Source organism: Pristis pectinata, chromosome 7 (assembly GCF_009764475.1).
Source record: "Pristis pectinata isolate sPriPec2 chromosome 7, sPriPec2.1.pri, whole genome shotgun sequence".
NCBI classification, from domain to species: Eukaryota; Metazoa; Chordata; class Chondrichthyes; order Rhinopristiformes; family Pristidae; genus Pristis; species Pristis pectinata.
The window spans coordinates 71,640,961-71,664,366 of record NC_067411.1 but is presented as its reverse complement, the minus strand read 5'-3'; the positions used below and the strand labels follow the sequence as shown (position 1 = coordinate 71,664,366).

At 40.4% G+C, this 23,406-nt stretch overlaps 1 protein-coding gene and 1 long non-coding RNA gene across 4 annotated transcripts in view; one reads left to right on the top strand and one right to left on the bottom strand.

Moving 5' to 3' along the window:
• The first annotated feature begins 2,359 nt into the window (after positions 1-2,359).
• The window catches only part of LOC127572228 (uncharacterized), a 48,965-nt gene continuing 27,918 nt past the window's right edge, over positions 2,360-23,406 (top strand). The window contains exons 1-2 of the long non-coding RNA XR_007956607.1: positions 2,360-2,489; positions 7,766-7,911. This is a non-coding gene — a long non-coding RNA (uncharacterized LOC127572228). The remainder of the gene's footprint in view (positions 2,490-7,765; positions 7,912-23,406) is intronic.
• Positions 10,946-23,406, bottom strand: part of hsd17b3 (hydroxysteroid (17-beta) dehydrogenase 3) — a 44,221-nt gene continuing 31,760 nt past the window's right edge. Inside the window, exons 10-12 of one of the 3 annotated variants that reach the window (XM_052019177.1) lie at positions 21,860-22,006; positions 21,609-21,719; positions 11,872-13,968 (exon numbers count right to left, since the gene is read on the bottom strand). In XM_052019177.1, coding sequence (XP_051875137.1) covers positions 21,618-21,719; positions 21,860-22,006 — 249 coding nt within the window. In that variant the 3' untranslated portion in view covers positions 11,872-13,968; positions 21,609-21,617. Of the gene's footprint in view, positions 13,969-14,510; positions 14,870-21,608; positions 21,720-21,859; positions 22,007-23,406 lie in introns of those variants that run through there. The other 2 variants (XM_052019178.1, XM_052019179.1) reach the window with 2 other exon arrangements.

Below are 23,406 nucleotides of genomic sequence, written 5' to 3'. Positions count from 1 at the left end.
TGTACAAAGAGATCTGGATGACTCAGTGCAAGAAACACAGAAGTTAGTTTGGAAGAGATTGGAATCTTGGCCTTTACTTGCGGGCTGCCCCCAGAACACTCCACGCAAAAGATGTATTTCACTGTGTGTTTTGATCTACGTGTGACTAATAAAGATATCTTATTGCAAGGAGGTGGAGTAGAAGAGTAAGGAAGTCTTGCTACATACAATGAGTCAGATTCAGTGAGATGCCATCTGGAATATTACATACAGTTGTACATTTCAGGAAGGATATACTTGCAATAGAAATGGTAAAACAAAGGTTCACAAGGAAAATTCCTTGAATAATGAGAAAAGGTTTGTTTTAGTTAATCAATCTGGAACAATGAATATGTATTTACCACATTTAATAACTGGACCTTGAATGAATTTCAGAATGATTCAGGAAATGCTGCCTCTGAAACATAACTGAATATGTCCACAACTGCTGTTTTAAATGTGTCAACCAACCATCGATGAAGCTTTATCAATTTGCAGAACAAGACTTGTATTTGTAACGCAGACGACATACCAAAGTGCTTTCCAATAGCATGAACAGAATGGAGGTGGACAAGGTGGGAAAACAAGTAAATGCTTGGGCCTTAGAGGAGAAGGTAGGCTAGCAGTTGAATAGCTTTCGGGAGGAAATTCCAGATACTCTGAGCTGAGTGGCTAGATATTAGAACTCCCAATAATGAAGCAAAGTGGGGAAGGTAAGAATGCATAATTAGCCTAGAAACAGAAGGACAATGTTTAAGGCAAAATTGTATAACTAGATGAGGTTGTAGAAGCAAGGAAGGTCAAGGTGCATATCCGCATTTCCTTATGACATAGAAGGAAGCCATTTGGCCCACCGACTCTATGCTGGTTCTCAAAGCAATCCCATCAATCCCATTCCCCACTTGATTCCCTGTAATCTATTCTCTTTTACATGTCCATTAACATGCCCTGATTCTCCCACCAGCCACCTAAACTAGGGGTAATTTACAGTAGCCAATTAATCTCACAACAGCATGGCTTTGGGATGTGGGAGGAAACCCAAGTGTATAGGGGAAGCGCATATGGTCACAGGGAGAATGTGCTAACTCTACACAGATAACAGCAGAGGTCAGGATTGAACCCAGGTCACTGGAGCTGTAAAGCAACAGCTGTAACTTCAGCACCACCAAACCAAGGCATGGAGACTAGGACATGAAGTTTAAATTTCAAGCCATGAGGGACTAACAGTCGATGCCGACCATTGAAGTTCAGGGTTTTGAGAGGGGGGTGGGGAGGACTTGGTGTAGAGGTTTTCCAATTAACTGGAATTTATTGAATATAAGAAGGCAGCAGTGGAAATTTAGGGGTCATCAACTCAGGAAATATGAATAGCAACAGCGATTCACCAAGATGTTGCCTGGATTAGAGGACCTTAGTTTATGGGGGAGAGATTTGATAGGCTGGGCTTGTTTACCAAGGAGCAAAGGTGGTAGAGGGATGACCTGATAGAAGTAAGATACAAGATAAGATGTAGGAGCAGAATTAGGCCATTCGGCCCATTGAGTGTGCTCCACCATTCAATCGTGGCTGATTTTCTTTTTCAACCCCAATTTCCCGCCTTCTCCCCATAATCCTTAACCCCCCCCCCCCCACCAATCAAGAACCTATCAATCTCTGCCTTAAACACACCTAATGATTTGACCTCCACAGCCCTCTGTGGCAACGAATTCCACAGATTCACTGCCCACTGGCTGAAGAAATTCCTCTTCATCTCAGTTTTAAAGGGATGTTCCCTTATTCTGAGGCTATGCCCTCAGATCCTGGCCTCTCCTACTAATGGAAACATCCTCTCCACATCCACTCTATCCAGGCCTTTCAGTATTCAGTAGGTTTCAATGAGATTTCACACCCCCCCCCCCACCCCATCCCCCCCGCCCTCATCCTTCTGAACTCCATCGAATACAGGCCAAGTATATAAGTTTATGGAAGGCATAGATGGAGTAGATAGTCCAAAACTTTTTCCCATAGTAATGGTATGAATAAAAGGGCGCAGGTTTAAGGTGAGAGGAAACAGTTTTAAAGGGCATCTGAAGGAAAAGTTTTTTTACACACACACAGAGTGGTCGATATCTGGAATATGCTGCCAGAGAAGGTGGTGGAATCAGAAACAATTACTATGATTAAGCGGCATCTAGCCAGACACTTAGATAGGCAAGGTATTGAAGGATACAGCCCTATTGTGGGCAAATGGGATTAGTGTAGATGGGCAAAAAAGTTGGCATGGACATGGTAGGCTTAAGGGCCGGTTTCACTGCTGTACAACTCTTTGATTCTGTGTCTCTATGTTGTTATGACAAGGTGATGATAAGTCAAAAAACAATGCAAAAATGTGGGGTCGGGAACAGCCCATGACGGAACATGATGCTGAGGTTGTGACGAGCCTGCCTTAGTCTAAGAGCAGCCTGCTCATATGGCACATTCAGTGGATGAAAGTAAGTGCCATTCATGTGTTTAATGCATATAGTTTGGGTGGCATTGGATAAACATTGAAAATAACAAAAACAAATTTTCAAACCCCCCCCCCCCACTTCATGTATTTTTTAGAAAATAAATCAAATTATAGTTCTTTTTTTTTTGTGTTACTAACACCAGCTCTTGATCATTAAATTGTGAGTAGCATTCTGACTAAGGATCAAATGACCATTAGTTGCAGCTTCACTTTGTAGTGCTTGATGCCTTGTAAATGCTTTTACTGGATCCATGTCTTGTCATCCAAAATCTGTTTCTTATATTGTAGATATAGTGGCTACTCAGAAATTCAGTCTTTTTACCGCTATTCTGATGTACAAAGAAATTCTAGCAATGTATTGCATATTTTTAAAAAATATTATTTTGAAATGATTCTACATTTTTTACTTACTTCAACAGACAGGCAACCAAAGTCAAACACAATGGGGAAATGGGATCACAGGAGAGGTTGGGGGTGGTTTAAGAAAAATCTATGGAGAATGGCGAGAAAGTGCATTTCTGAATTGAGGTCATGAGAAGGTTGAGAATCTGTCCCCTTTTTACATGCTAGAAACTGCTTCAAATATAACTAACAAGTTCCCTAAATACTAACAGATACACAAGAGCATGGGTGGCCCACACTTGAACTTTGTTAACCTCAGATAAAATTCTGGGCATCTTTAGTCTATAAAGTTGAGAAACCAAGACCACCCATGTTGAAAGCACAGCCTTACCCCACCTTGGACCCGTTAGATTAGAACCCCCTAGAATCGTGACATGACTCTTTCCACAAAAAACACATTGCTTTCCGAGAATAACCCTCACGAAATGCTTGTGGTGGCAATGGCAACGGTTGCCAGAGAAGCCAGCTTTTCAGCAGTTCTTTTTTAACAGCAGACAGGTGAAGCACAACGTTAGTTGATTTAGTAACTTATAGTTGGGTGGGCATGCATATTTACCTTCAAACACTTTCTGAGATCACTGTGAAAACTTGCTGTGAGTGGAATAACTGAATGCCGTCCAACTGTAGTGTGGTACCAGTCTCAGAATCACAATTTGTTTTATGTGAAATTCTATTCTAGACAAGCTCCAGGCTCTGTCAACATACATCCTTCTTTAATAACCTTGGCTACAGAGCCTTATTCACACTAGCAGACTCCTGCTGATAATAATGTCGCTCATCGATATCTAGCACAGGATATTCAGCCAGAAAGTTACCTGACAAACTTTCAAAAACATATCCTGAACTTCGTGTTGGAATATATAACCCTTTCAGTGGGAGCTGATACTGATACTGCTTAGGGCAAAGAGGGAAACTGACCCCTCACAAGCTGCCCTGTAAAATGAAGATGGGGGGGAGCTGGAGGTGTAGAGTAGAATCAGAGGAACAGAGAACTTAATTGTTGTAGTTATTTTTTTCGCTTTTGGCAATCACATTAATAATGTGGATTTGCTGGTTTGTGATGGTAATTGAAAGAGGGGTCCAGGGGCCACTAGGATTTGTTTTATTTAGCTAAATTGGTTCCTTATTTATATACTGATTCTGCATATGGCTGGAGCATTTCCTATTGTTTAGCTCATGAAGTTTCATACCCTGGCAGATATGTTAAAAGTTAACGCAGTACAGCAAACTGTGCAAATAAAATATTTTCAATTACAGTATTAATTTTCAAACAAAAAATGCAATCAGAATTGAAAAGGACATAAACTGGGTATTTGCAACCAGGCCCACTGAAAAAATACCTCCCCCGCAATTCTTCATACCTCATATGAGCCCACCTGTTTATTTATTTTTGTTGTGTCCTGCTGTGTAATGCCCATCTTGTGCTGTGTGTCCTCTCCCCATTCATTCATCTGAATAACAAACCGGCCAGCATTACCTCTGCCTGCCAGCTCACTACACTGAGCAGCTCTCTTCACATTCCACGCGCACCGCAAAACAACAGAGGTACAGGGCACCTTTGAGCAAGTCTGCTTTGAAATGGCAATAGTCCTCACCACAGTTATTCCAGTTTCCAACCCTGTGTTGCCTGAATGTAATTCATGGATGTAGTCCAGGACCATGAGGAAGGTGGGAATCATTACTGCTCACACTTCTAAAGTACCTTACAGCAATATTTGCAGAGGAAGCCAGATGAAAAGTATGACATTTTCCCCTTGCGACTGTGTTCCTTTGATATTTTCCCCTTTTATTTGCTTCTCCAATTTTCATCCCTTTTCTCATCCCCTGGAAGAAATACATATCCACACATACATATTTCCCTTGGTTATCTACCTCACAATTATAAAGAGTGAATTTCAGCAGGAAATTGAACTGAAGGGGGGCATTGCAAACAAATATTATCCAGAGCCATACCCAGGGTGGGCGTGAGAAGGGAAAGCTGGAGAACAGCAATGTTTGGATGGTGGGGTGGAAACATTGGAGGAGGAGGGATGTTAGGAATGTTGGGACTTGGGTGGTCAGGGCAGGGTGGGGGGAGGGGGAGGGGCAGAGGGGGTGGTTGTTTATCAGATCGTGGTTTGTGGCCAGGGGCGATTGTGTGGTTGGAGGGTGGGTTGGTAACTGGGAATGTGGAGGTGGTGCTGTTGGTGTGGTGTGGGGAAGTGGGAGCCATGTGATGAAGGATGCAGGTAAGCTGTTGATTTGCCTGGCAGGCATCGGAGACCAGTGCCTAGGTTATTAGAACCATAGAATCGTTCAGCACAGAAAGGGGTCCTTTCTGCCCACCTCGTCCCTGCCGACCATAATGCCTATCTACACTAATCCCATTTGCCTGCATTAGGCCTGTATCCCAAAATGCCTTTCCTATCCAAGTACTTGACCAAAAGCCTTTTAAATGATGTAATCATATCTGCCTCCACCACCTCCCCCTTCAGCTCGTTCCAAATAACCACCACCCTCTTGGATAAATGTGGATTGTTAAATCTAGAGAGTTAAAGGCTGAGGGACAAAATTATGAAGTATTTGAAATTATGAGAGGCATAGACAGGGTTTATAGTCAGAGCCTTTTTCCCAGGGTGGAAATGTCAACTAGAACATAGAACATAGAACGCTACAGCACAGTACAGGCCCTTCGGCCCACAATGTTGTGCCGACATTTTATCCTGCCCTAAGTTCTATATAACCCTTCCCTCCCACATAGCCCCCTATTTTTCTACCATTCATGTGTCTATCTAAGAATCTCTTAAATGTCCCTGATGTATCTTCCCCCACAACTTCTGCAGGCAGTGCGTTCCATGCACCCACCACTCTCTGTGTAAAAAACTTACCTCTGACATCTGCCTTATACCTTATTATGTCCCCTTGTGTTAGCCATTATCACCCTGGGAAAAAGTCTCTGACTGTCCACTCGATATATGCCTCTTATCATCTTGTACACCTCTATCAAGTCCCCTCTCATCCTCCTTCTCTCCAAAGAGAAAAGCCCTAGCTTACTCAGCCTATCTTCATAAGACTACTCGGGAGTATAGCTTTAGAGTGAGAGGGGGGAAATTTAAAGGAGCTTTACAAGGCAAGTTCTTTACACAAAGACAGGTAGGAGCCTGGAATGCACTGCCAGGGGAGGTGGTGGAAGCAGATATGATAGCAGTGTTTAAGATGCATTTAGACAGGCACATGAACAGGCAGGGAAGGGAGGGGTATAGACCATGTGCAGGCAGATGGGATTAGTTTAATTTGGCTTTATGTTTGACACGGGCCTTATGGGCCAACAGGCCTATACCAGTGCTGTACTTTTCTATGTTCCATGTTCTCTGTGTGAAAAACTTACCCCGCAGATCGTCTTTAAATTTCTCCCCTCTCACCCTAAATCTGTGCCCTCTAGTTCTAGACTCTCCTGACCTGGGGAAAAGAAGGCTCTGAATATCTACCCTATCTATGCCCCTCCTAATTTTATAACCCTCTATAAGGTCACCCCTCAGCCTCTTATGTTTCATCGAGAATAAACCCAGCCTATCCAACCTCTCCTTGTAACTACAGCCCTCCATTCCAGGCAACATCCTGGTCTCAGCAAGGTTCAGAATTGGTCACTTTCAGGGCAATATGGTCTACTGATAGTCGCAGCAGGATAACTGGTTTCAGGGATATTTTTAGCAATGATGGGATTTAGGAAAGGCAAAAGTGGAAGACACCAGTCCTATAACTCAGATAATGAAGTAGAAGCAATTTCATAACCAAAAAAGCCCTTTCATCTTGTGACACTTACAGGAGGGTAGGGGGGTGGATTTTACAAATTGGACCTGTCAGCATAAGCCTTGCCTTTCAGCTGCACTGATCCATATTCAGGATGAACTCAGCGTCCAATTTTCCTGCCAATTGTCCAGTTGAAAAATCGTGGGCAGCATAAGGCCACCTTTCTGATTTGCATTACCAAGCTCCCCAAGCTCAGTTCTAATGTGTGAAATTCAGATCAAACTCATTTTCATTTTACTTTGCACATTTCAGAATCAGATTTATTATCACTGACTTATATGATGTGAAATTTGTTGTTTTGCGGTAGCAGTACAGTGCAAAGACATAAGATTACTATACTATACGGTAGCGTAGCAGTTAGCACAACGCTATTACAGCACCAGCGATCGGGGTTCGATTCCCGTCACTGTCTGTAAGGAGTTTGTACATTTTCCCGTGTCTGCGTGGATTTCCTCCGGGTGCTCCGGTTTCCTCCCACATTCTAAAGACGTATGGGTAGGTTAATTTGGGGTTTAAAATGGGCAGCGTGGACTCGTTGGGCCAGAAGGGCCTGTTACCACACTGTAAATAAAATTTTAAATATTAAATTTAAAAAAAAGTTACAGAAATAAAGAAATAATACAAAGGAAAGGAATAACGAGGTAGTGCTCATGGGTGCATAGACAGTTCAAAAATCTGATGGTGGAGGGGAAGAAGCTGTTTCTGAATCGTTGAGTGTGGGTCTTCAGGCTCCTGTACCTCCTCCCCGATGGTAGTAATGAGAAGAGGGCTTGTCTTGAATGGTGAGGGTCCTTAATGATGGACTTCTCTGTAGTTATTGTTTCTCACCCTTCACTATGGGTGTCTATGCATGTGAGACGCTCTGCTGACTATTAAAACACAATGATAAACTAAAAGTTGGCCATATTTGTAATTTATTTTAAGGTCCCAGAGCAATGCTGCATTGATATATTCATCTAGTTGCTTTCCTGCTTAGTTCATCATGATTATAAAGGTCATTTTAAGGATTTTTTTAAAAAGACATACTAGTGTTTGAGAATATTACAGAGAAATTTCTTCTATATTCAGGTAGAAAGTGAATGTTTATTCAAGATAAAACAGAGATTGTGCTTGGGAAGAAGAGGGAGGGATTGTCCCCAACAGTGGAACCAGAAGATGGAGTCACTTTTTATTCCTGTTAACAGAAGAACATTGCCATCTGCTGGACATCAGAGGTATTGTGCAAACCTTTCAGGGCACTGAGTTGTTATGTTCCGAAGGAAACTTGATTCTATGTGGTCAGAAAGGGACTGAGCTAGATTTATTTACTGAACTGACAGGCTGATAACACAACTGCTCTGAAAGGGTGGAGTGAGGAGTGAAGCCCGGAGCACTGAGGGGCAGGATGTAAATAAGGAAGGGACAAGAACTATAATATATCATCAGCAGCTTCAAGCATTGATGGATTGGTTTCGGAAGTAAAGTCATTACTGAAGGTGACCTGGCATTGACCAAATAGGTAACTGGACAAAACATCAATAGGCTAGAGGGGCAAAAGCTGTGAAGATTTCAAGATGCCATTAAATGTTGTGATGAACAGACCAGTGATTCCTATGAAGGGATGATGAACCAGGTGATCAAATGACAATTATTCTTTGAATATAGGACGCACTTAATGCCCTCCTGGCTGTGCCAAACATCATGCTCTCAGAGCACTGAAACACAAGATGGATTTACTCAGAATCTGCCACTCTATCTATTCCACCATGTAATTAGATTGTGACTAATCTTACCTCCACCTAGCCACCTTCACTCCGTAATCCTTGGTACACTTGCCTAACATAAATGAACCACATTTCTGAAACTTTCAATTGACCTTGCTTCAACATCTTTATATAGACAGAAGTTCCACATTGTCACAAGGTTTTGTGTGAAGCAGTGCTTCCTTACATCCCTCCTGAATGATCTGCTCGAATATCATACACTTTTTTATGGACTTTCTGCCAGAGGAAGTAGTTTCTCCCTCTACATATTACCAATTCTTTTTGTCAACTTATCTTCTATGCCCAAGGGATATCAGGCAAAATTTATATATCATTATTTCAATCCTTTCAGCACTAGTATTATTCTGGTTAATCTTCTTCTTGATGAGAAGCAGTCAAACATTAATAACATTTAAATTTCTAGTGATGTGGAAAGTGACGTCCTCCAGATACAGGTTAATCAGAGCTTTACATAACAGTAACATAACCTGTTTCAGCTTGTATTAGAGTCCTATTGAGATAATGAGTGTCAGCACATTGGTCTTTTGCAATTTCTCATACACCTACCCACAGAGCAATTTTTGTATTTTAACCCCCTAAATCTCTCAGTTTTTGCTGTTTATTGTTGCTGGGCTCCCACCACTTAGAAAATACTCTGAGGTGTCTTTCTTGGATACCCTCACACAATCCCACAATAAATGCGATGTGTCACAATCTTGTCTAGTCACCGGATCAATTAAAATCCCTTTACAAATCTCCATTCACATCCATGCTACTTAATATACAACCTAATGTGTCATCAGTGAACTTAGATATCTGGCTCTTTATTCCTTCATCATCATCTTTTAAAAATGTCATGAGAACTTGAATAGATCCCAAGGGGGACAGCACCAGTCATACTGTGACTATCGTACAGGTCCTTTAACCTTATTCTCAAATTCCTATCACCTAATTCTATATCCAATCTAATAGGTTTTCACCAATTTTTTTTAACGGCTTTTCTTATGGTCAAATGCCTTCTGGAAGTCCATAAAAAAGATATCAATAGAAAATCCCAAATAACTACCTCCTCAAAAAACAATGCACATTGAATATTACCTACGTTTTACATATATATGCTGGATATCCTGAATCAGATCATTTCTGTCCAAATATTTTTTTCCTAAAATATACTTGCAGTTTGGGCAATTGAACAATTCAAAACATTGATAGATTTTTCTTTGGAGAGGTAACAGAGATTGGAGATGGAGGGGAAGTTTGCAAGGAGAAGGGTGCTGCGTCTTTTTGAGGGGTGAGGTTTAAAGGAACATATGACAGTATCTGCGATGAGTGAGCCATTAACAGTTTCAAATACGAGGCTTGGGAAGTGAAATTGGGGGTCAGCAACTTACAAGAAATATGGGCGAGGGAACAGATGAGGATCTCATGAACGTGAGTTTGGAGAGGGCATGAGAGACAGGAGAGAAATTAAAGGGGATTGCATGTTGAGAGCCAGGATGGAGAGCAACATTCGAAATTTGAACCGGTGCCTATTAAATGATGAGGATTTTACTTAAGAAAAGAACAAAATTCTTCTACAGTTTGACAGGGTAGATATGGAATTAATGTTTCCCCAAGCTGGTGTTTCCAGAACCAGTGGTCAGAGTATCCAGATAAGAGGTCAATCATTTAGCAAAATGACAAGAATCACTTTACCCAGGGTAGTGAATCTTTAGAATTCTCTACTCAAGAGGGCTGTGGTAACTCAGAGCTGAATATATTCAAGGCAGCGATCAACAGATTTTTAGATATTAAGGGAATAAAGGGATATGATTAGTGCTCGTTAAATATTAGCCATGATCTTATTGAATAGTAGAGCAAGGCACAAGGGACTGAATGGCCTATTCCTGCTTCTAATGTTCTTAGGCAGTAGGTGTGGAACAAGGTGAGATGTTTGAAGAAGGAGAAGGTGCCAGAGGTGTAGAGGGGCAGACCATGGTGCGATTTATTGCTGAGAACTACGCTGCTACCCTAATGGTCTGGATGGGACAAGGGGTGGAAAACGTGCCCAAGTTGAGAGGATTCATTCATTAAGGCAGAAACATCTTCCCTATTGGCCAGATTTTCACCAAGACCATGATGTCGATACAGTTTTATGTAACGTCATGGGTAGCTTGGGTAGTCTTCAGTGATGGAGTGATGTTGGGAGTCTTCTAATCCAATTCGTGAAAGGAGAATGTTTGAGAAAATCATGATTTAAACACATCAACAGTCACCTCATCTACTTGTTAATACCTTTGAATGGAAAGCAGTAGGTCCCAGAAATAACTCTTTCTTGTTTCTCCTTTTTTTCACTCATATTGAATCTGGTAAGTTCCTCCTCTGAGTTATTTTTAGTTTCCATTTTGTCTCTGATACTTTATCCTCATTGTTTGTTGCAGTACCATCTGCATCCTTCATTTATGGGTCCACATTACTGTTAGCCATCCTAATTTTCTTAATATATTCAATGCTGTTCTTTCTTTTTCAATCTTTTTATTAGTTTTCAAATTAATACAGATTAATATATAACATCAATGTTTGTAGATGTAATACAAAGAGATCGGGAGAACAATCATGGCACAGATAATCATAAAAAACAATAAAGTATATAAAAAAATCTGTAGATCCAACGATCTCTTAGTGAAAGAATATAATATAATAGAAAGGAAAGAAAAAGATTTATTATAAAATATAAAAGAAAGAAAAAAAAATCCCCAAAACAATAAGAAAAGTTATAAACAGTATATCAAACCAAACTAAGCTAAAGAAAAAAAATTGAAAAAAAAACAAACAGAAAAAAAAACTGGACTAAAATTTCTCAGTAGAAACAGAGCAATATTATGTCGTCAACTCCATTCCTCTAAGTTGAAAGGCTATCACTGCTGTTCAACACCCCTCACAACCTTTTCCTTGTATTTCTTTTCACAACTCTTGTCACTTAGTATTCCTTTGCCGTTTATTATAACTCTTCTCGTCTGCAGAATCTCTCTTGTTCCAAAGCAAGATGTGGATTTATGTAGAACTAATATGAATGCGAATCATCAGGTAAAACTAAGAAAAACATAACTGTTAATGGACATTTTAAACCATCTTTCCAATTGACATAACCATATATTTGGGTCCTTTCTCAAGGGTCTTTAAGTCAGACTTATAATCTGCAGCATGGTTATTTAGCACAAGAAAGTCTGTCTCAGCAGTGTGATGTGGCAGTTAAATGTTTGAAGTACGCAAATTAAAGATATGGCAAAAGACCAATGCAGATAGCTTGCCCCGGCAGCTTTTTTCACCGCAGACCAAAGTTTTAATGGTGGGAGGTATTTGCATTCTTTGTTAAGGAACACTGCTATGCAGTATCTGTGCCTTGTAGGAATTGCTAGGGTTTGCACAATGGCATCCAGTCCAACTTTTGAAAAAACAAAGCTCCTCTTCAGTGGCTCCGCTCTTGGAGATAATGACCATGTCTTTAAGGCTGAATTCAGACTGAGAGTAATCTGTAATAACATCACCACTGCTCTTTAAGAGATCTATTAATTGGTTAGTGGTTAACCAAGGTTTCATGAAACAATGTACACGTAACTCACAAACACACACACACAAACTTCACTCTCAACCAACTACCACACTTTGCCTGGCTAAAATTTCAAGTGATGCATGAGCATGTATGGCAGGAAAATTATAAATTTGATCTCTGAGGCTCTTCACTACTGTTGTCCCCCTAATGTAATTCCTGGATCTGTTCTACATTGACTACAATAGTTAGTCATCAATGAATTATCAGGATGGTAGAACCAAGATAGATGGGACTATGGTCTTCCATTATGCAGCAATTTCAATGCATCTACAACATAAAATGCTTCGGGATTAATCTTCAAAAGCAAGAAAAAAAATGCTGTTTCCCTTCTTGAATAATGGAACAACATTAGCTACTCGCCAGTCCTCCGGGACCTCACCTGTGGCTAGAGAGGACATGAAGATCTTGGTCAAGGCCCTAGCAATCTCATCTCTTGCCTCTCTCAATAACCTGGGGTATATCCCATCAGGCCCTGGGGAATTATCCACCTTAATGTTCTTTAAGAGACCAACACTACCTCCTTCTTTATCTCGAAGTGCCCTAGCATATTAGCACACTCCACACTGATCTCCCAATCCTCCACATCCTTCTGCTTGGTAAATACTGATGCAAAGTACTCATTAAGACCTCACCCACATCCTCTGCTTCCAAGCACATGTTCCCTCCTTTATCCTTGAGTCCTACCCTCTCCCTAGTTATCCTCTTGCTCTTGATGTATGTATAGGATGCCTTCAGATTCTCTTTAATCCTACTTGCCAAGGACTTTTCATGGCCCCTTCTGGCTTTCCTAATTCCCTTCTTGAGTTCCCTTCTGGCTTCTTTATAATCCTCAAGTGCTCGGTTTGATCCTAGCTTCCTAAGCTTTACATACTTTTCCTTTTTCTTCTTGACTAAATTCACCACCTCTCTCGACATCCAAGGTTCTCTTACCCTGCCATCCTTGTCCTTCCTTCTTACTGGAACGTACCTGTCCTGTACTCTGTGCAGTTGGTCTTTAAACACCCTCCACATGCCAGGTGTGGACTTGCCCAAAAGCAGCTGTTCCCAGTTAACTCTCCCTAGTTCCTGCCTAATGCTCTCATAATTTGTCCTGCTCCAATTTAATACTCTCCTGCAAGGTCCATACTTATCCTTATCTATAGTTATCTTAAAACTTAAGGAGTTGTGGTCACTGTTCCCTAACTGTTCTCCCACTGAAAGGTTGGTCACCTGGCCAGGCTCGTTACCCAACACCAGGTCCAGTACGGCCCCTCCTCTTGTTGGACTATCTACATATTGATTTAAGAAACCCTCCTGGATGCACCTAACAAATTCTGCCCTGTCTAAACCGCTTACACTAAGGAGGTCCCAGTTTATATTAGGGAGGTTGAAGTACCCCACGACAACAACCCTATTAGTTTTAGCTCATGTTCCAGGCAATGTATTTCACAAAACCACTATAGAGAGATTTGGCTTTGCTCCTTACTTGGGGAATTGAAGTCTTGTTATCTGTAGTTTTTAAATCACCAACAAGAAGTCAGAGAAATGCCTAGTAAGATCAGCATTTTGTAAACAGTTGGACATCATACATTAAAATTAGCTTCACATGCTAGTCAGAAAACAGTCTTGACTCTTGGTACATTTTCATTTAGTTATACAGAAATATTGCAATATGTAGGTTAGTATAGTTCCTGTGATTATTATTTACCACGAAAACAAGTCATGTGAACATTTTGCAATTCAGTATAAGTAAGTACTTAAGGAGAAAAGATCGACACTGTAATGCTTCATTCTTTCTGACTGTAAGGTGGTGCAAGTAAAGTCATCGAAGTTACAATCAGGAACTGAATTTTTTTTAAGGGCGACATTTTGAATGAAGATCTGGAAATTGGAAGCGTTGTTCTCAAATACAATTCACATTGTGCTCTTAGTCAACCATACATTTAGTGCAGTAGCATCTAGCAAGATCAAAGAAAGAATTTAAACATAAAGTGAGAAGCTCATTGAAATTGACTTACATTTTATTAATAACTTAACAGAGTAACAAACATGAATAGTTTTGAATTACGCTGTTCCTAAGTGGATTTGTTAGTGATTTTGATCTCTAGACACATAGTAAGTTTCTTTTTTAACTAATAATGTTTGGTTGCCAGATCCCTGCACAAGATAAAATATCTCAAATTATCTCACACCACAAGAATTGAACTAAGTGTTCTGACAATTCAAATAAACAATAAACTTGATTTAGTTTCTATCAGCCGTGTTCAGGATAAATGCAATTCAAGAGAAAAAACATCACACAATGTTATTGATTTACACAACAGACTTCACAATCTATACCCATGGCAAATTAGCTAGAAAAGAGGGGCGCACTATATCAATTACTCCTGGTATGGATTTAGATATTATAAATTATGCATGAAACAGTTAATACCTTTCTGAGCAAAAGGAAAATCAAGCCTTTAATTATTCATTCAAATATTAACACATTTGTCTTAAAAGTATAGAAATCTACTCAAGTGGATTTGAACATCTCATATAAACAGTATATCCCCCAGTCAATACAAGCCACTCAGTTAATAAAACAGAAATAGCAAATGGCTCAGCAAATGAACCTGAAAGGTTGCAGCTAAATAAAATGAACCAAATTTTACTTCACTAGAATGTTTGAAGGTGGCTGCCATTGGTTGGTCATGGTTTTTGCACCCATCAAGTCCATACACTTCATCCACTAAGGGTGAAAGTATGAGCTGATTGCAACATAATGAGGGAAATACGGTGACTGGAACGTCCATGAATGGGCAATCAGTAGAATAATCCTTTATCCCTTAAATCTTCTGAAAACAATTGAAGGAAGTTCTAAAAAGGCAAGAATATTAGAGTGGGTGAATTCTAGGTCAAGTCAAATACATAAAGAAAATGGAACGAAAGAAGGATTAAATTAAGGTGGAGAAAATAGAGCCAGCATGACAAATTTATTTTAAAAGGTACACTTAAAATTTAACATTTTGAAATGATTTGAAACAATTCGGAACCAGAAAGAATAAGATTTCATTTTATATTTTATATCATTTTCAGTACCAGAGAGGTTAATTCATTGTCATTGATAATTATCATATCTTTAAATGGGTACTTAACTACTGCACCTCAATATCTATAGCGGATGCCAAATGGATGTCAAAGGCAGCACAGCTTGTGAAATACTATTTTTGCAAAGCTCAGCAGAACAACACAATTCAGATGGCAAGTTTTGAATAATTGTATTTACTTGCACACCTATCCTGTACATGCTTGCTGTGGTGTTTAAATAATGATGAACACCATTTGTTTGACACAGAAATTATAGTACGTGTAAAGTGAGTTTGCCTTTTGCTTTCATTTTGCTTCCTCTCCGTTCATTATATCAATATATAATTACCGATGAAGAAAGGCCTACATCCAATCCAGAGAGATCTAAACTCCCACTCTACTGCTGTTTCTGAAAAGATTTGCAGTTTTTCTGCCTTTTAAAGTTTCACCTTTTCACCTCTTCTGTACATTAATTATTCTTTGTATTCTTAAGAATCCAGATTTCAGTCCTAAAATTGCCTTTTACTAGTTTGAATCTATGCGCCAGAGTCCTATTCTTGCTATTTAATTTAAAACCAAAATTCTGAGCTTACCTGGAATATTTCAGGATGAAAGAGAATTCTCTTCGGCTCATCCTATTCCAAGCACAATGTATGTGTGGCTGCCTGGGCTGCTTGCTCCACTAACATATTGCTCTCTCTCAAACATTTGTTTTTGCATGTACTGAGGATGATCTATGTATTTATGCATATTAGTCAACTTCACAATACAAATTTGAAAAGCAAAACTGCAGGTGCTTTAAATATAAAACAAAACAGAAAACGCAGGAGATACCCAGCAGGTCAGGCAGCATCTGTGCAGAGAAGATCAGATTTAATGAGTTAGTCAACATGAAGGTATGGTCAAGGGAGGCGGAGGAGCATCTACGGGACTGCTTTGAATTGATGGACTGGACTATGTTCAGGGATTCATCTTCAGATCTGAATGAATATGCCATGGCTGTCACTGACTTTATCAAGACCTGCATGGATGAGTGTGTCCCTTCGAGAACATACCAAGTTTTCCCAAACCAGGACCCCTGGATGAACCAGGAGATTCGCAGTCTACTCAGAGCTAGATCTGTGACATTCAAGACCGACAATACTGAATCCTATAAAGAAGGCCATCATGAGAGCAAAAAGGCAATTCCGAGTGAAGTTAGAGACACAATCAGATGCATGACAGCTGTGGCAGGGTTTGCATGCCGTTACTTCCTATAAGGCTAAACCTAACAGCATAAATGGCAGTGATGCTTCACTCCCCGATGAGTTCAATGCCTTTTATGCATGCTTTGAAAGAGAGAGTAATACTACACCTGTGCAAATCCCCACAGCATCTGAAGATCCTGTGATCTCTGTCTTGGAGGCTGATGTCAGAACATCCTTCAAGGGGGCGAACCCTCGCAAGGTGTCAGGCCCTGAAGGTGTACCTGACAGGGTACTGAAAACCTGTGCTGAACAACTGGCTGGAGTATTCAACTCTCACTGCTGCAGATGGAGGTTCCCACCTGCTTCAAAAGGGCAGCAATGATACTGGTGCCCAAGAAGAGCAGGGTGAGCTGCCTCAAGGACTATCGTCCAGTAGCACTCACATCTACTGTGATGAAGTGCTTTGAGAGGTTGGTTATGGCTAGAATTAACTCCTGCCTGAGCAAGGACCAGGCCCACTACTACCTGCCTACCACCACAACAGGTCTACAGCAGACGCACTCTCACTGGCTCTCCACTCTGCTTTGGAGCACCTAGTCAACCGCAAAACATATATGAAGCTGTTGTTTATCGATTACAGTTTGGTGTTCAACACCACCATCCCCTCAGTACTAATCACCAAGTTTCAAATCCTGGGCCGTGTACCTCCCTCTGCAACTGGATCCTTGACTTCCTTATCGGGAGATCAGTCAGTGTGGATCGGTAGTAACATCTCTTCCTTGCTGAAAATCAACACGGGTGCACCTCGAGGATGCGTGCTTAGTCCACTGCTCTACTCTCTCTACACTCATGACTGTGTGGCTAAGCACATCTCAAATGCCATCTATAAATTTGCCGATGACAACACTGTTGTTAGTAGAATCTCAGACAGTGATGAGGAGGCGTACAGGAGTGAGATAGGTCGGTTGGTTGAGTGGTGTCACAACACCAACCTTGCACTCAACGTCAGCAAGTCCAAGGAATTGATTGTGGACTTCAGGAAGGGGAAGTTGGGAGAACACACAGCAGTCCTCATTGAGGGATCAGCTGTGGAAAGGGTGAGCAGCTTCAAGTTCCTGAGCGTCAACATCTTGGAGGATCTATCCTGGGTCCACCACATTGATTCAATCAAAAAGAAGCCACACCAGTAGCTCTACTTCATTAGGAGTTTGAGGAGATTCGGTATGTCACCAAAGACTCTTACAAATTTCTATGGTGGAGAGCATTCTGACTGGTTGCATCACAGCCTGGTATGGAGGCTCCAATGCACAGGATCGCAAAAGGACGCAGAGGGTTGTAGACTCAGCCAGATCCATCACAGGCACAACCCTCCCCGCCATCAAGGACATCTTCAAGAGGTGGTGCCTCAAGAAGGTGGCATCCATCATGAAGGACCCTCAGCATCCCGGACATGCCCTCTCCTCATTACTACCATCAGGGAGGAGGTACAGGAGCCTGAAGACCCACACTCAATGGTTCAGAAACAGCTTCTTCCCCTCCACCATCAGATTTCTGAACAGTCCATGAACCCATGAGCACTAACTCGTCATTCCTTTTTTTGCACTGTTTATTTATTTTTGTAATTTATAATATTTTATGTCTTTGCACTGTACTGCTGCCGCAAAACAACAAATTTCACGTCATATAAGTCAGTGATAATAAACCTGATTCTGATTGATTCTGAAAACAAGCTGTCTATTCCAGTCAGCTCATTCTACCGCTTTGCTTTAATCCTTGACTTTTTTTCATTTACTTCTCATCCCCATCCTATAGCCCTCTATTCTATGCAATAACAGTAATTAATCCTATTCCATTCTGAGCCACTTTAATGGGTTAGCCTTTACTGTATCATTTGGCAGAAATTGCACCACCAAACCTATGTTAGGTGACTAAACAGGAATTTGGCAATTTAATCAGTCATTTAATTCCTGCTTTTTCTGTGAGATTTTTTGGCTTTTGACTGATTTATCAGCATTACTTCTGCTTAGTTGCATCTATCTGAATTACATACATGTTAGAGATAATTATATTTAGATCCATCTTGCAAAAAAAAGGTTTCTGTCTAGCTGCTTTTCATTTTTAAAGTAAAATTTGTTTCTCTTTTTAATATTAGATGGACAGAAATGTTTGATGAGGAATGAGCAATCTGACTGAAAAAAAACCTAAATAAGATTAATGTGTGATGCAAATGAAGCACGCCTTGGGTGTTCTTCCTACCTTAACAATGTGATGTCAATGTAGGCTGTTAAAATTCAAGGACTGTAGTCAAGAGCTCTTACCTCTGCATATGAATGGAATATAAGCCAAGGCCAATAGAGGGAGCACTCAATCATTTCAAAGAGAGAAAATGGAAACGCTGATGTGAAGACAGTGCTATATTGTAGAATAACCATAGATTAACTTTAAGTTATAAAGTCACTGGAAAAACATGTTCTGGGGCTACACTGCTTCAGAGTATGCTGAAAATGAACTTATTAGGCTGAAAAATGACCTTAATATTTTTTTTCTACTCATAGTATTTCCAAATTGTGAATGATTGAATACCTGGAATCACTTTTAAATACTTTTCTTTAAATACATTGCATAGTTTTCCCAATTTTGTAAGTATTATGATTACAGTTATTCAATTTCTGAATGTATAAGTAGACTTGTTGCTTTGTGACATCCTTTTAATTTGCAGTTGGAGCTCTGCTAAACCATCAGGATCACTTTACTTTAACAGTGGACTAGGCTAAGAATGTCCTTTTGGTTTTCTGATCTAGTTGAGGCCAGAAGTCGCCAAGGACCTACACCTTGTTGACTTTTACTTAACTTCCTTCATGTGGCCAGAAGGAATCTTCTGGGTCTTCACAAACAAAGTTTGTCCTTCCTAGGCCTGGTTCCTTCTGCTCACCCCACCGAGCACATGGCCTGCCCATAACACTGCTCTAATCATGGGCCAATAATGGTCAGAATGCTAACAATTATTTCTCCGATTCCTAAAGGTAATGTTCTGCTGCCTAATAGTCCCAACCCCAACCCATAACCACCATCAGCCAACTGCCAGCTTTGTGCAGGAAGCATACTATCAGTGTGTGTATAAGGCCTGAGAATTAAAATCACCTGGGCTTCAGGTCTCACCACCCAATCATGTTCTGAGTTAAAACTGGGGAGCTAGCGTCTCCATTCCCATAATAGTCCATGATTTGATGAGCTCAAAATTCACAAAAACAGTTCAGCTCAATGGAACTGGATTTTGCAGCAAGTAATGCTACTAACGACATAGGAACAGTCACTGTAATTCATATTGTTTCAGTGCAGTTATACATTCTCATCATCAATGCTATACATTGTTAAAATTACACAGTTACTATATCTTTATTTAACTAATGGAGTCCTGACAGCCATTAAAAGAGAGGCCTTTGGACCAAAGCCTATTGTGATTATAAAAATATTATGTTCATAGGCAGGGAGGTCAAAGCCCATGTCACTGAATAAGCCTTTTATCAGAAGAATGCTTTCCAAGATGAACTACACTATTTCTTTTGAACTTTTTTTTAATGTGTTTTCACTAAGTATTTCCGGATGTCAGGGTACCATTGAGATCTATTTTGATTTCCTATACAATTTGTATGTCAACTGATTCAAGAATTGGAGATATGGTTGCAGAAACTAACTATCTAGGATTGAGATGTCAGGAATGAATTTCCTCTGAATTTTGCTTCAGTGGAAGTGCAAATCCTGTTTCCACATAAGAAACAAGTTTTCTGCACAAAGTACAAAAATGCGGCACTGAGGAAATTCAGCCTTTTCCTTTTTAGGGTTTCATGTTGTACTGTTACAATTCAGTTGAAGTTGCTGATTTCTATTTTGAATCTGGCAGTTAGATACATAGTGGCTCTTTATGAACTGCTGTTCAGCCGTAGAACCTTTATTCATCCATAAAAATGCACAATTTCCTGTATACAGAGAAGCAAGACACAGAGCATATCCACAGAACACAAGGTAACATGTAACATGAAAGCAATTCAGAACCTATCGACAGAAGCAGAATGATAGACACCAGAAACCAGAAGGAAAAACTCAGGAAGTAACAACCTGATTTGCTTCCTGGCGTAGTTGGATAATTAAGGACCTTCTTGCCTTGAATCTAGACACCTGCAGCCGACCTCCTGGGCAACCATCAGCCATGCCATGTTTGTTGACATTACTGTGCTTTCTTCATGTTACAGGATAGAGGATCTCCCTCCAACTCCTCTCAGTGCCCAGCAGTATACCATGCGATATGCCATTAAAGCAAAGCACAGCCCTTGACTAACCTGAAACCATGGTGAGACCTCAGCCACCCTTAGTTCAAGCTCTAATTTCACTAAGTTACATCTTTGGATTTGTCCTTCTAAGTTGAAATCACCTACACTATGTCTGCACTATGCATCAAAACCAAACACAGAAGAATTACCATTGCTGAAATGGTTCAAACACATTGTACGTTCTTACATGAACATTGCATCTTTCCTCTACTCCAACTCCTGCAAATGGACTTGAGGTTATTTATTATGGCTTTACAATTCTGATGAAAATTCAAGTTCCAGGGTAGAAATGTTTAGTACTGAGGACATGCATTTAAGGTGAAAGGGAAAAACTTTAAAGTAGATGAGCAGGGCAAGTGTTTTTTTTACACAGAGAGTGGTAGGTACCTGGAATGGGCAGCCAGGGGTAGTGGTGGAAGTAGATACAATAGTGGCATTTAAGAGGCTTTTAAGTAAACACATGAATATGCAGGGACTGAAGGGATATGGATCACGTGCAGGCAGAAGAGATTCAGTTTAATTTGGCATTGTGTTCGGCACAGACATTGTGGGCTGAAGAGCCTGTTCCTACGTTCTATGTTCTACAAGTTTCATCACAAGAGCCAGGGAATTTAAAATTTAGATAATGAATCAACAACATTTGGGATACAAAGCTGGTATCAGTTATGGGGCTAATGAAATTATTGGATTGTCATAAAAATCCAAATGTTCACTTGCCTACCTCAAAAGAAGGAACCTATTGTCATTGCCTGGTCAGGCCAGATGCACAGATGCATGTTTAGTTGTTAACTTCTCACAGAAATGTCCAGCCAAGTAACTCAGTTCAAGGGCAATTAAAGCAAAGCAATAAACATACCAATGATAATAACAACCCATGTATAATTAAGGAAAAAAATAAATGTGTCAGTATTTTTAATTAGATAAAATCTATCAAATATTGTTCAGCAAAGCTATAATCTGTAATAATTTCAATGTGGTCTATAGGTCACAATGGAATGGATGAAGGATGCTCACCAAGCTGTATTATTGCTCTAACGCCGTGGTTTTCCTCGTAAACTCTAAAATTTTATCCTGAATTGCACCACTTTGGATAATCCATGGAGAAACTATTCCGTGAATAAAGGCCTTTAAAAGAATGATGAGCTGTTTAATAGATGATCTGATTTACAGTGTGTAAGTTACTATTACACACTCTTGGAAATATTACAGTTGATGTTCCATCAACAAATCTGACAACAAGATGAATTTTCATTAGAAATGATTACCACTATTTCATGCTTCAGACAGCCACTGCATCGATCCCCAAGCAAGGCACAATCCAACGATTTTGTCACAAAACCTTCGGCACTTTCTACTGTCGGTCCAGAAATATATCTTGACATGTGAGTAGTCACAGCATAGGGCATTAAACACTGAAAAAAAGAGAGTGAAAAGGATCATCCATATTCAGAGTACTGCCAGAAAGCAGTGGACAAGATTGGGTCAGAATAGTGGAAAAGTGATTAGAGCTGCTGCCTCACAGCTCCAGTGACTCAGGTTCAATCCTAACCTTCAGTGCTGTCTATGTGGAGTTTGAACGTTCTCTCTGTGACATTGCTGGTTTCCTCCAGGTGTTCCAGTTTCCTTCTTTGGTAGGTTAATTGGCTACTTAAATTGCCTCTAGTGTGTAGATGAGTGCTAGAATCTGTGGGCATTTCGTGGAGGGTGGGGGGGTGGAGTTTAGATGCGGATGTGTAGAGAAAAAAAACAAGAGTAGGATGCTGTTAAAATGAGTACTTGATAGTCAGCGTGGACTCAGTGAACCAAAGGACCTGTTTCTGTGTTGTATCTCTCTTTATGACTTTAAGATTTGAGGCTCAAAATTAGAGTGAGACTTCAAAATAATTTTGAGTACATAAGAACATAAGAAATAGGAGCAGGAGTAGGCCATTTGGCCCTCTGAACCTGCTCCATCATTCAATAAGATCATGGTTGATCTGGCCGTGAACTCAGTTCCACCGACCTGCCTTTTCAACATATCCCTTAATTCCCCTACTATGCAAAAATCTATCTAACTGTGTCTTAAGTGTATTTAGTGAGGTAGCCTCTACTACTTCCTTGGGCAGAGAATTCCACAGATTCACTACGCTCTGGGAAAAACATCTCCATCCTAAATCCACTCCCCCAAATCTTGAGGCCATGTCCCCTAGTTCTAGTCTCACCTACCAATGGAAATAACTTTCCTTCCTCGATCTTATCTCTCCCTTTCATAATTTTATATGTTTCTATAAGATCCCCTCTCATTCTTCTGAATTCCAGCAAGTATAGTCCCAGGTGACTCAATCTCTCCTCATAGGTTAACCTCCTCATCTCCGGAATCAACCTGGTGAACCTCCTCTGCACTGCCTCCAAAGCCAGTATATCTTTCATCAAGTAAGGAGACCAGAACTGCACGCAGTACTCCAGGTGCAGCCTCACCATACCCTGTACAGTTGCAGCATAACCTCCCTGCTCTTAAATTCAATCCCTCCAGCAATGAAGGCCAACATTCCATTTGCCGCCTTGATAACCAGTTGCACCTGCAAACCAACCTTTTGTGATTCATGCACAAGCACTCCCAAGTCCCTCTGCACAACAGCATGCTGCAAGTTTTACCATTTAAATAATAATCTGATCTTTTTTTCCTTCCAAAGTGGACGACTTCGCACTTACCAACATTGTAGTCCATCTGCCAGACCCTTGCCCACTCACTTAACCTATCTATGTCTTTCTGCAGACTCTCCACATCCTCTGCACAATTTGCTTTTCCACTCAATTTAGTGTCATCAACAAA